The sequence below is a fragment of the Pituophis catenifer genome, unplaced genomic scaffold, assembly GCF_029215685.1.
Source record: "Pituophis catenifer annectens isolate HBS135680 unplaced genomic scaffold, rPitCat1.0.hap2 SCAF_10, whole genome shotgun sequence".
NCBI lineage: Eukaryota > Metazoa > Chordata > Lepidosauria > Squamata > Colubridae > Pituophis > Pituophis catenifer.
In genome coordinates, this window is record NW_027256890.1 from 13464439 (window position 1) to 13477170 (window position 12732).

Sequence of the window (12732 nt, forward strand, 5' to 3'; positions counted from 1 at the left end):
CCAAGGCCGCTGTAAAGGTTTTGGCAAACAAAAAATAATATCCCCAAGCAGCTAATATTACACATCTCAAAGCAAAAAGAGATGGTAGCGTTTTTATTTATTTATTTATTTATTTTTATTTTTTTTAATTTAATTTGATTTATATGCCGCCCTTCTCCGGAGATTCAGGGCGGCTTACAATTCACTAAGCAATAGCCTTCATCCTTTTGTATATTTATACAAAGTCAGCTTATTGCCCCCACAAACTGGGTCCTCAATTTACCTACCTTAGAAAGGATGGAAGGCTGAGTCAACCTTGAGCCTTGGCGAGATTCGAACCCTGCAGTAATTGCAGGCAGCTGGTCTTAATAACTAGCTTAATAACAGGGTGCCTTAAACCCCTGTACTACCAAGGCTCTTTTAGCGTTGGCCCAGGAATCAAGAAAACTCCATTCTATGAAATCACATAGTAGATAGAACTTCATATTTTTAACAGTTTCAGTCATGTTCTCGTCGTTTCTGTCCTTCTTCAATACTTATTTGTGTCCGTGAAAATCTACCCGGTGGCCTCCAATCTCCTTCAGCAAACTTCTATTTCTCGATTTCCGCCTCACAAGAATCACCTTGGTAAAATGAATTCCAAGTTTGATGATATTCTGTGTCTTCTTTCGGTTTGATTTTCAACGCAAGTCTGTCCGTTTCTGCGACAGTCTAATATTGTCTTAATTATCTCTTCAGCTCGAGGTGTTCCTTCATCTTTGCAATAGGGTGCGAAGATAATCCTCGTTGGAAAAAAGGGGTGGGGAGAGTAATTTGCATTGTTGAGCAAATTAAATACTCAGACAACATGATGTTTATGAAGCAGGAAGGAATGTGATTAACAGAAAATTAATTTAAAAAAATTAAAAAAAAAAAGAATCACTTTGGATGGGTTAAATTTTAGGGGACAAAACCGCTACACTCTTCGTCTGAAAGGAGGGGAATGCGACAGTATCAGCCCGCAAGTCAAAAGCACCAAAACTCTTCAAGAAAGTTTGACTAATTCCCGAAGATTACAGATGGGTGGGGGTGGGAAGCCCCACTTTCGCCACCCGTGTGCTCGTCGATTTCTTAGCTTTGTTCTATCTTCTTTCGTAATTGATGGATTCGGGCTTCACACAAGAACTTGTCCTACCCGCTCAGCAGATGACAAACTCAGCTGACTCTCCCTTTGGAATGGAATGGAATGGAATGGAATGGAATGGAATGGAATGGAATGGAATGGAATGGAATGGAATGGAATAGAATAGAATAATGGAATGGAATAGAATAGAATAGAATAGAATAGAATAGAATAGAATAGAATAGAATAGAATAATGGAATGGAATAGAATAGAATAGAATAGAATAGAATAGAATAGAATAGAATAGAAAATGGAATGGAATGGAATAGAATAGAATAGAATAGAATAGAATAGAATAGAATAGAATAGAATAGAATAGAAAATGGAATAGAATAGAATAGAATAGAATAGAATAGAATAGAATAGAATAGAATAGAAGGAGGAAGAATAGAATACAATAGAATAATAGAATAGAATAAGAATTTAGAATAGAATAAAACAACAGAAGGAAGAAAGAAAGGAGGAAGAAAGGAAGAATAGAATAGAATAATAGAATAAGAATTTAGAATAGAATAGAATAGAATAGAATAGAATAGAATAGAATGAAGAAAGGAGGAAGAAAGGAAGAATAGAATACAATAGAATAATAGAATAGAATAGAATAAGAATTTAGAAGAGAAGAGAACAGAAGGAAGAAAGAAAGGAGGAAGAATAGAATAGAATAGAATAGAATAGAATAGAATAGAATAGAATAGAATAGAATAGAATAGAAACAGAGATGGAAGGGACCTTGGAGGTCTTCTAGTCCAACCCCCTGCTTTGGCAGGAAACCCTATCCCATTCCAGACAAATGGTTTATCCAATCTCTTCTTAAAAACTTCCAGTGTTGGAGCATTCACAACTTCTGGTGGCAAGTTGTTCCACTGGTTAATTGTTCTAACTGTCAGGAAATTCCTACTTAGTTCTAGGTTTCTTGATTAGTTTCCACTCGTTGCTTCTTGTCCTACCCACAGGTGCTTTGGAGAATAGCTTGACTCCCTCTTCTTTGGGGCAGCCCCTGAGATATTGGAAGACTGCTATCATGTCTTCCCTAGTCCTTCTTTTCATCAAACTAGACATACCCAGTTCCTGCAACCGTTCTTCATACGTTTTAGCCTCCAGTCCCCTAATCCTCTTCCTTGCTCTTCTCTGCACTCTTTCTAGAGTCTCCACATCTTTGATGGACATTCTCCGAGGGCGGGCAGGGGAGGAGGGAGGGGGGGAGGGGGGAGGCAGGGTGTCCAGCCTTGCCTGGCAGAAGGAGAATGAAAACTGCCCCCCTTGCCGTGACACCCTGTTATTAAGCTGGTTATTAAGACCAGCTGCCTGCAATTGCTGCAGGTTCGAATCTCTCCAAGGCTCAAGGTTGACTCAGCCTTCCATCCTTTCTAAGGTAGGTAAATTGAGGACCCGGTTTGTGGGGGCAATAAGCTGACTTTGTATAAATATACAAAAGGATGAAGGCTTGACTGTACACCGCCTTGAGTCCTACGGGAGAAAGACGGTATAGAAATATAATAAATAAATAAATAAATAAATAAATATTGCTTAGCGCATTGTAAGCCGCCCTGAGTCTCCGGAGAAGGGCGGCATATAAATCAAATTTAAAAAAAAAAAAAGGATGAAGTCATATTTCTCCGCATCTCCGGAAAGGCGGGGAAGATGCTCTCCGTTATCTTGCGGGGGGGTGGGAAGGGCTGAGCGGCTCGGCGCTGCCTCCCGGGCGATTCCTTGCCTGCTGCTAGGCAGAGCCGAGGTTCCTTGCCCTGCTGACCGCGTCGCCTTTCTCACGTTCTCTTGTCCCGCGGGTGGCGATCCCGGGTTTATTTGCCGCAGCGGGGGGAAAAACAGCCAGCCCGGACAAGGCATTGGCGCCGCAGTGTCCCTGTCCAGGGTCCTGAAATGGAGCCTCCCGATTCGGACGCTGCGCTCAGTTTTCTTGGCTCTGGATAGCGCCGCCAACCCGGCGGGACCTTTGGATCGCGCTGCCCGGTGGGGCGCTTGGGAGTGAGAGAGGAGCGGGCAACTCCTTGGCTTTGAAGCGGCCTTGAAGCCAAGGCTTTTTTTTTCTCTGCGCCCGGGAGAAAGCTGGGGACGGCGGCGAGGAAGGGTCCCGTCCTCCGCTCGCTCGCTCGCGGGGCTTGGCAGCCCCCCTCCCCATCTCTCTCTCTCCCTCTCCTTCTCTCTCCCCACTCTCTCCCTCCCAACCTCACTCTCCTCCCCTCTCTTTCACTCTCTCTTTCTCTCTCCCTTCTTTCTCTCTCTCTCTCCCCCTCCCACACTCCTTCTCCCTCCCTCCCCCCTCTCACTCACTCACTCACTGTCTTTCTTCCTCTCTCCCCCCTCTCTCTTCCTTTCTCTCTTCCTTCTCTCTCCCCCTCTCTCTCCCTCTCTTTCTCTCTCCCTTCTCTCTCTCCCTCCCAACCTCACTCTCTCTCTCCCGTCTCTCACTCACTCACTCTCTTTCTCTCTCCCTTCTCTCTCCCCCTCTCCCTTCCCCCTCTGTCTGTCTCTCCCCCATCTCTCTCCCACTCTCTTTCTTTTTCTCCCTTCTTTCTCTCTCCCTCTCTCTCTCCCTCCTACCCTCCTTCTCCCACCCCCCTCTCTCACTCACTCACTCACTCTCTTTCTCTCTCCCTTTTCTCTCCCCCTCTCCCTCCCCCTCCGTCTGTCTCTCCTCCTCTCTCTCTCTCTCACTCTCTCTTTCTTTCTTTCTCCCTTCTTTCTCTTTCCCTCTCTCTCTCCCTCCTACCCTCCTTCTCCCACCCCCCTCTCTCACTCTCTTTCTCTCTCCCTTCTCTCTCTCCCTCTCCCCCCCTCTCTCTCACTCTTTCTTTCTCTCTTCCTTCTATCTCCCCCCTCTTCCTCCCACCGTCCCTCTCTCTTCCCCCACTCTCTCTCTCTCTCTCTTTCTTTCTCTCCTCCTTCCCCCCACCCCTTCTCACGCTTCGGCAACTTCCTTCCCTTCCCGCCTCTCCCAAAACCACACTACAGTCTTCAGGCACCGAGGAAGGGAGCTCGCCCCTCCCCCTCCCCAACCCAGCTGCACTTCGGAGGATTTTGGTTCCGTTGGCTTCCCTGGTTCCCTGTTCATCGCCATCCCCGCGTCTTGCCTGAACTCCTTTTCTCCCTTCCCATTCATGCCACACCATCGGAATCCATCCTGGACTCGGATGAAGCCTGAGCTCTTGGCTTAGGGCAGGCAAAGGACGCTGCCGGCGGCAGGGAAGGCGCAGCGGAGAAGCTACTGGGAGAGAATTGCGAAGTTGGGTTGACTTGGCTTGGAGACGGAGAAGGAGCAGTCGGATTATGTGAGAACTCTGTGGTCCTGGAGGGAGGAGAAAGGGGGGGGGTGAGCCTCCAGCTGGGTCCACACAAGGTGCTTCAGGACTCCCTTACAAACCTGGCACCCGCCTTGAGGTACCTACCATGTTCAACTCGGCTCGTTCGTAGCCTTGGGGTTTTTTCTTTTGCTTTTCTTCGTGGAGACTCAGCATCCGGTGCCATCAACCCAGCCTAAATGGTCTGTTTATGGTTCCCTGTACTGTGCGAACCCGGAACGTGGGTTAACTCAAGAGACCGGTGAAGCTTTATCGTGTGAACTGCGGGAGGCGAGGACAGGCAAGGGAGGGTTGATGGCTCGGAGGAAGCCCTTCGGAGGAGCAACTGCAGCAGCGGTTGTGGAGCTCTCCAGGGTCCTGAAGGCAGACCATGGTGGAGACGCTGACGGTCGCCGTACTAGGGGCCCCCAAAGTAGGCAAGACCGCCATCGTCCGCCAATTCTTGTACCACGACTTCACGGAGAAGTACAGCCCCACGGAGGACCGCTACATCTACCGGCCGTCAGTCATGCTCAACGGGAACTCCTACGACCTGAAAATCATGGACGTCCCCTACGTGGCGGCTTTCCCTGCCAACAGTTCTCAGGTGAGCTCCTCTTCCCCCCCCCTCCCTCCCTCCCTCCCTTCCCACCTGGCATTTCCACACGCGCGCATGTGTGTGTAAAGGGATCAAAGGTGAGCATATTTCATGATGCTTCAGGAGATGCCGTGCAGTCTGGTGCTTCAGGAACTGGACCAGGACTAAGGCGACTCAAGATTTGAGTTCACCTTTAGCCCTGGGAGTTTCTTGGCTACCTTGGAGGAAGTTAGTATTGTCTCTCAGCACAATCTACATTGCAGGATTGTTGTGCACATTTAAGAGGAAATCCCCTGGAAGATGATTTGAGCTCCTGGGGGGGAAAAAGTGGGATATAGGTCCTTCTGGACTTAATAGACTTATTAATATCTCATTTTCTTTTCCTTCCTTCCTTCCTTCCTTCCTTCCTTCCTTCCTTCCTTCCTTCCTTCCTTCCTTCCTTCCTTCTTTCTTTCTTTCTTTCCTTCCTCTTCCTCTTCCTCTTTCTCTTTCTCTTTCTCTTTTTTCTTCCTTCCTTCTTTCTCCTTCTTTCTCTCTCTCTCTCTCTTTCTCTCTTTCATTCCCTCCCTCCCTCCCTTCCTTTCCTTTCCTTCCTTCTTTCTCTTTCTCTTTCTTTCTTTTTCTCTTTTTCTTTTTTCTTCCTCCTCCACTTGCATTGGCCTCCACTTCATTACTTTTAGTCCCTGGCGGGTTTTTTTTATTTTTTTTGAAATCCAAAAATCTACAGATGGATACTAGTTTTCTTAGCTCCAGCCAAATAGTATATTCATGCTTTGAATTCTTTAACCTCCAGCACTTCTCGGGAGGTGTTAAAAAAAGAGGGTGGAAGAGAAAAAACAGCCAAAAGCCAAAAAAAAAAAAAGCTTTAGACATAAAATAGTTCTAAATCAATATTACAATGAAGATTTTAGACCAAGTGTAGACATTGATGGTACCGCAAATAGGTATAAAGTCATCATACCTGGGATGATTGAACTAGGATGATTAAAGGACTGGAGACTAAAACATATGAAGAACGGTTGCTGGAACTGGGAATGTCTAGTTTAATGAAAAGAAGGACTAAGGGAGACATGATAGCTGTCCTCCAATATTTGAGGGGCTGCCACAGAGAGGAGGGGGTCAGCCTATTCTCCAAAGCACCTGAAGGCAGGACAAGAAGCAACAGATGGAAACTAATCAAGGAGAGAAGCAACTTAGAACTAAGGAGAAATTCCCTGACAGTGAGAACAATTAACCAGTGGAACTCCTTGCCTCCAGAAGTTGTGAATGCTCCAACACTGGAAGTTTTTAAGAAGAGACTGGGAAGCCATTTGTCTCAAATGGTAGAGGGTTTTTAAGAAAAGATGGTCTGGAATGACAGAGGGTCTCTTCCTTGAGGACTAGAAGACCTCCAAGGTCCCTTCCAACTCTTGTAATTCTAAGAAGAACCCAACAAGCCTGAATGACAGCCTCCTGCTCTAATTGATGTCCCTGAACTGTCTTCCTAGAGATAAACCTGGCATCTGCCCCGGTGCCATATCTCTGTAATAAAAGAACCAAATTTTTTTAAAAAAACCCTTTAAAAAGAATTTAAATCCAGCGGGTTTAGGAATTTGGCTGATGGACGTCTATTTGCAAAGCAATGACCATCATCTCCAATTCTTGGTTGGCATCGGATGGGGGAGGTCCTGGGAGTCGGGAGCCCCCCCCACAACATCCATCTTGCTTGGCAGGGGGTTGGACTAGAAGATCTCCGAGATCCCTTCCAACCTTGAATTCCACAAAAAAAAAAATGTTTGCGAGCAAGGTTGAAAATGACTCATTGGCAGCCAGTGTGATTCTCAGCTCTGAATATCACCTTGGCTCTCTCCGCTTCTGCAGCCGGAGGGAGCAAAATAGTAGCATCAGCGTGTCTGTTAAATACGGCTGTCACCTTCTTCACACCTGCTGGTTCTCAATTTAAATAATAATAATAATGTGCATTTTTAACCTGGCTCCATTTTAGGCCCTTTTCTCTAAGCCTTCATGCTGTTTTCTTGAAGCAGCTGGTCTTCCCACTGGAGTTATTTTTTTAAAATTCCTTAAATAGTAAAAGCTATGTCAACTTCATATAAAGAAAATCTGTATTAAAATGTTTTATAAGATGGCATTTCGCACCGGCAAGATTGGCTAGAATGTATAAAGATAGATCTGCTAAATGTTGGAAGTGTAATCAACCATTGGGCTCCTGCTGTCATATGTGGTGGATGTGCCCAAAAGCTAAAAAAATATTGGACACACACTCATGCACACTGGAGCTGAGCTACGGTAATGCTTGTGTGACCACTGATATAGCTCTTTGTGCCACCTGTGGCAACCGTGCCATAGGTTTGCCATCACGGGTATAGGGTTTCCTGCCTAAACAGGGTTGGACTAGATGAACTCCAAGGTCCCTTCCAATGCTATTATTCTATTCTATTCTATTCTATTCTATTCTATTCTATTCTACTCTACTCTACTCTACTCTACTCTACTCTACTCTACTCTATTCTCCTTCCCGTTCTCTTCTAATTCTCTTCTCCTTCCCTCTTCCTCCTTCTCTTCTCTTCCTATTCTCTTCTCTTCTCCTTCCTTTGTCCCTTCTCCTTCTATTCTATTCTATTCTATTCTATTCTATTCTATTCTATTCTATTCTATTCTATTCTATTCTATTCTATTCTATCCTGGTCCTGTCCTGTCCTGTCCTGTCCTGTCCTATCCTATCCTATCCTCTCCTATTCAACACTGAACTTAAATATTTTTAAAAGTCTCAGCCATGTCTCTCTGTCCTTTCTGTCAGGGTCCTGGCAATAACTAAGTCAACCTGTGGCTTATTTTTCCTTGGCCGCAATGACACACTTCACTGTCCCACATCTTCTTTTGGTCCTTCAGGAGTGGTCGGATCTGAAGTGTTGGGGCCTACGAAACACAGATGCCTACATTCTGGTATACGACATCTGCAGTCCAGAGAGCTTTGAATACGTGAAAATGCTCCGTCAACAGATCCAGGACAACAGGTAAGGCCGGGGGGGATGAAGGAGAGACCTCCCTAAGATACGGCAATCCTTGGTTAGTCCTCTACTTCTGACCGTAATGGAACCTGCCCATCCTGGTTGTTAAGTCACGACGATCGTAAAAATGAGACGGTCACGTGGAAATGACCTCAATTTTACGGTCTTTTTTTTCTTTTTTGCAGCCGTTGTTAAGTGAAAGTGGGGATCCTTAAGCAGCTGCCATGGCCGTGAAGTGAGCCCAGTCATTAAGCGAATTGAGGGATCGCTTAACGACTTTTGGCTGCAACTTTGCCAAAAATGGGAAGTGCCCATTTTTGAGGGGCAAAAAAAACGTCGTGTGTTTGCATGACTGTGGGATTGTTCAAACAGCTGTCATTGTGGTTGTGTTGATCGGTGCCTGAGGTTCGGTCATGGGACTATGGGGGATGGTTGGGGGGGGGTCTCCAACTGTCGGAACTTGGAATAAGTCACCCCAAGATGTCATCTTTTGGAATGGTTGCTAACCTGCTTCCCTGAAAATAAGACCCAACCGGAAAATAAGCCCTAGCATGATTTTTCAGGATGCTTGTAATATAAGCCTTATCCCAAAAATAAGCCCAGTTAAGATCGTCAACCAGACGGAGGCGTTAAGTACTGTATTTCTCCCAAAATTAGACCTAATCGGAAAATAAGCCCTAGCATGATTTTTCAGGATGCTCGTAATATAAACCCTACTCCAAAAATAAGCCCCAGTTAAGATTGTCAGCCAGATGGCACAGCATTTAGTATCGTATTTCCCACCCAATAAAACCTAACCAGAAAATAAGCCCTAATGCGTTTTTTGGAGCCAAAATTAATATAAGACCTGGTCTTATTTTCGGGGAAACATGGTAAGCAACCAGTTGTAAGTTGAAGACTAACTGTCCAGGGACTTTTAAGGGGCAGGATAAAAGTACCATTGGCTAGCCCATAAAAACCCAATGGATCTGCACAAGCCTGGTAATTTTGGTTTACATGGAGGTACCAACAGGTATCAACTCAAACCAGAACCAGATTGGTCCAGTGGGGAAGGTAATAAGATCCAGAATCTGGTCCACACCAGTTTTAGATAGATTCACACTCATAACTTCGGGCCTATCTCTCTCTCTCTCTCTCTCTCTTTCCTAGCCTAAATTATGTAATAAGACATAAGTGCAGTGGTGAAATTCAATTTTTTTTTACTGTGGGCTTGGCTTGGTGGGCGTGGCAGGGGAAGGATACTGCAAAATCTCCATTCCCACCAGGAGTGGGTTCTACTTACCTTTGCTACCGGTTCACAGCGGGGCAGGGCGGGGCCAGCCGGAAGTGGGATTTGGGGGTTCTTTGAACTGCACAGAATCTTAGCTAGAGGTTCTCCCGAACCCCTGCGAACCCACAGCAGACTACCAGCAGGCTCTTGGGCAGGAAAGACTGACCCACAATGTTGTGGCTGCAAAAATGGACTTGCAAAGAAGTGGCTACTTTCACACACCGAAGCATTGCCGGACTGTTGGGCCCCCTCCCAAACCTGAACCTCCTTTGCGTATCTTCTCTTCCAGGACAAGCAACATCAGCGAAGCCCCCGTCATTGTCGTGGGGAACAAGCGGGACCTGCAACGGCAGCGTTTCACGCCCCGTCGGACGCTCTCCCTCCTCGTGAAGAAGACCTGGAAGTGCGGCTACATGGAGTGCTCGGCCAAATACAACTGGCACATTTTCCTCCTTTTCAAAGAGCTGCTGTGCAGCGCCGTGGCCCATGGTTGTAGGAGCAATCACTCCGCTGTGCGCCTCCAGGGGGCGCTGAACACAAACAGGTGCAGCCTCATGTGAGCTGGGAGTGGAGGATGGAATGGGTTGGAGGAGGACAGGTGAGGTCCTGAATGTTCATCGAAAACAGGGGTGTCAAACTCAATTTCATTGAGGGCCGCATTGGGGCTGTGGTTCAGTGGTAGTTGCTACCAGTTCGCCCTGGATCTGGCAAACTGGTAGCAGCGGGAGGCTCCGTCCACCCACCCGGATGCTTGTGTGCATGCGGAAAAGTATCACGCATGAGCGAACCAGTAGCAAACTAAATTGAAATCCACTACTGCTGTGGTTGACTTTCGGGGGGGGGCGTGACCAACGGGGTGGGTGTTGCCAACAGGGTGGGCGTGGCCAGCTTCAGGCCACTCCCCAACCTGCTGGCATTTTTCCTCTTCACATTGGGTAGACCTGGCCAAAGCAATGCGGGCTGGCCCCTTACATTTTCCAGGATGGCCCGTTGGCCGCATTCGACCCACGCACCTTGTGTTTGACACCCCTGGTCTAAAACAAGCGGTGTCCAAATTTGGCCGCTTTGAAGACTGGTGGACTTCAACTCCCAGAATTCCCCAGCCAGCATGCTGGGAGTTGAAGTCCACCGGTCTTAAAGCGGCCAAAATTGGAGACCCTCTGACCTTGCAAAGTCAAACATTGGAAGAGAATCGTAGACATTACGATGGTCGTGCAAATTCTATGAACTATGATAGTTCTCAGCTTTCCCTGTTGACAGGGATGGCTTTTATAATGACACATGTGGAAAGAAACCCCCCCCCCTTTTTGGGGTTCAAAGAATAAAGCATGCAATGGATAGGATCAGAACTCAAAGCCTTTTAAGCCATCTTGGACTCTGGCACACGTCTGGGGTTCAAGAATCGGAACGAGAATTCGGTATCCTGCCACTGTCTGGTTAGGATGACCTAGAAGGAGTGTTTTCCATTCCGAAACAATGACAATATTCAGGGGGTTCCCAAATTTTGCAATACCAGGACACCTTGAAGCAATGAATTAAATTTTGCACAACTCTCTCACTCCCCCCCCCAAGAATTCACACCCTCGTTGGGATGGGTGAGTAATAAAGAGAGTATTGACTAAAAGAATAACTAAACTAACATTCATCCTAGCTTCTTGACTGGGGTTATTTTTATAGTGGGCAGAATTCGCTCTTCGCTCAACAAAAGCTTTTCTGTTTCTGAAATTTGCAGGAGGGAGGGAGGGAGGGAGGGAGGGAGGAAGGAAGGAAGGAAGGAAGGAAGGAAGGAAGGAAGGAAGGAAGGAAGGAAGGAAGGAAGGAAGGTCGAGTTAACCTTGAGCCGGTCAGGATCAAACTGCTGGCAGTGAGCTAGCCTGCAGTACTGCATTCTAACCACAAGGGAGGAGGGAGGGAGGGAGGGAGGGAGGAAGGAAGGAAGGAAGGAAGGAAGGAAGGAAGGAAGGAAGCAAGGAAGGAAGGAAGGAAGGAAGGAAGGAAGGAAGGAAGGAAGGAAGAGTTAACCTTGAGCCAGTCAGGATCAAACTGCTGGCAGTGAGCTAGCCTACAGTACTGCATTCTAACCACGAGGGAAGGAGGGAGGCAGGGAGGGAGGGAGGGAGGAAGGAAGGAAGGTAGGTAGGTTGAGTTAACCTTGAGCCGGTCAGGATCGAACTGCTGGCAGTGAGCTAGCCTGCAGTACTGCATTCTAACCACAAGGAAGTGAGGGAAGGAGGGAGGGAGGGAGGGAGGAAGGAAGGAAGGAAGGAAGGAAGGAAGGAAGGAAGGAAGGAAGGAAGGAAGGAAGGAAGGAAGGCTGAGTTAACCTTGAGCCAGTCAGGATCGAACTGCTGGCAGTGAGCTAGCCTGCAGTACTGCATTCTAACCACAAGGAAGGGAGGGAGGAAGGAAAGGAGAGGGAGACCAAAGAAAAGATGGCCCACCAAAATCTGTGCACTTTTCTGATCCGCAGCACCGCGTACCTCCGTACTAACACACCCATTTACACACACATACAGACACAAAAAAAGGGGGCATCACCAAAAGCAGAGGATGTGTCAGTCTTTACTGTCTGGATTCAGGGATTTGCAGGTCGGTTTAATCAGCTACATTCACGGGGTTGGATAGCAGGCACTCTACGGGGGGAGAGCGAGGCAAGGCTCCCTATTACTTTATATAAATATGCATAGATTTATTCAACAGACCTCCATCCAGTGATCCGGGGGTGGGGGTGGGATTGTCGCGAAGGCCGAGAGGGCCCCTGCCGAAGAGAAATTCACGTGCAAAGACTTCAGCATTCTTCCCTCCCTCCCTCGTCCACACTTTCCCGCTCGCACGACCGACGTTTTGCCACATGCAACGATTGTGCCTTGAAGAATTGGGGTGGTGGTGGTAGTAGTTTCCCCCCTTCGGTCCAGTTCCCACAAACGTCTACACAACTTCTCCCTTTTAAGAGACGCTTCACCGTGGGCCACTCAGTGTCTGTTGTGTGTGAATCCGCCACTCCAAATGGGACCCACAAAACTGGAGTCCAACCGCTCTCTCCAGCCACTCCTTCGTCATTCCCCTCTCCCGCCCCCACCCCCCCATAACCAAGCCCACCCCATAAGGCACTCTTCCAATTCTGTGCAGCCTCGCGCGGAAACAAGGGGTGTGTGTAGAAGACGAGAGGCGCGACTGTACCCGTTACACGACGCCCTGACGCAACATTTCCTTTCCCAAATCCTGACGTAGTTGAATGCTCCTTCCATGCCACGTCTCTGGCTGAAGGACTGAGGCCAATACTGGGGGGTGGGGAGGGAAGAAGTAAAAAAATAAAAAAATCAAGATGGCAACTGCAATCAAAGTCGCCGTCCTTTTTGCTTTTGAAAACCCTGTTCCCGAAAACAGTGGCTTGTCACCTTGCTAGCATAGTAGG

The 12732-nt window shown here is 47.4% G+C and overlaps 1 protein-coding gene across 2 annotated transcripts; it reads left to right on the forward strand.

The window, feature by feature from the left end:
* Nucleotides 1-4832: 4832 nt before the first annotated feature.
* On the forward strand, nt 4833-9907 carry RASL10A (RAS like family 10 member A). 2 transcript variants are annotated; one of them, XM_070950880.1, is made up of 4 exons: nt 4833-5040; nt 5350-5366; nt 7929-8053; nt 9607-9907. In XM_070950880.1, the coding sequence occupies exons 1-4, from the start codon at nt 4833-4835 to the stop codon at nt 9875-9877; spliced, it is 621 nt and encodes a 206-aa protein (XP_070806981.1). In that variant the 3' UTR covers nt 9878-9907. The 2 variants fall into 2 exon arrangements, with proteins under 2 accessions (XP_070806981.1, XP_070806980.1); XM_070950879.1 differs by lacking the exon at nt 5350-5366 and having other exon boundaries at nt 4833-5048.
* Nucleotides 9908-12732: the final 2825 nt, after the last annotated feature.

Bases quoted from the DNA above. Each gene is read 5' to 3' on its own strand.
- RASL10A (XM_070950880.1), top strand. From the start codon at position 4,833: ATGGTGGAGACGCTGACGGTCGCCGTACTAGGGGCCCCCAAAGTAGGC. The intron at 8,054-9,606 runs GTAAGGCCGGGG...CTTCTCTTCCAG, and splicing joins CAACAGATCCAGGACAACAG to GACAAGCAACATCAGCGAAG.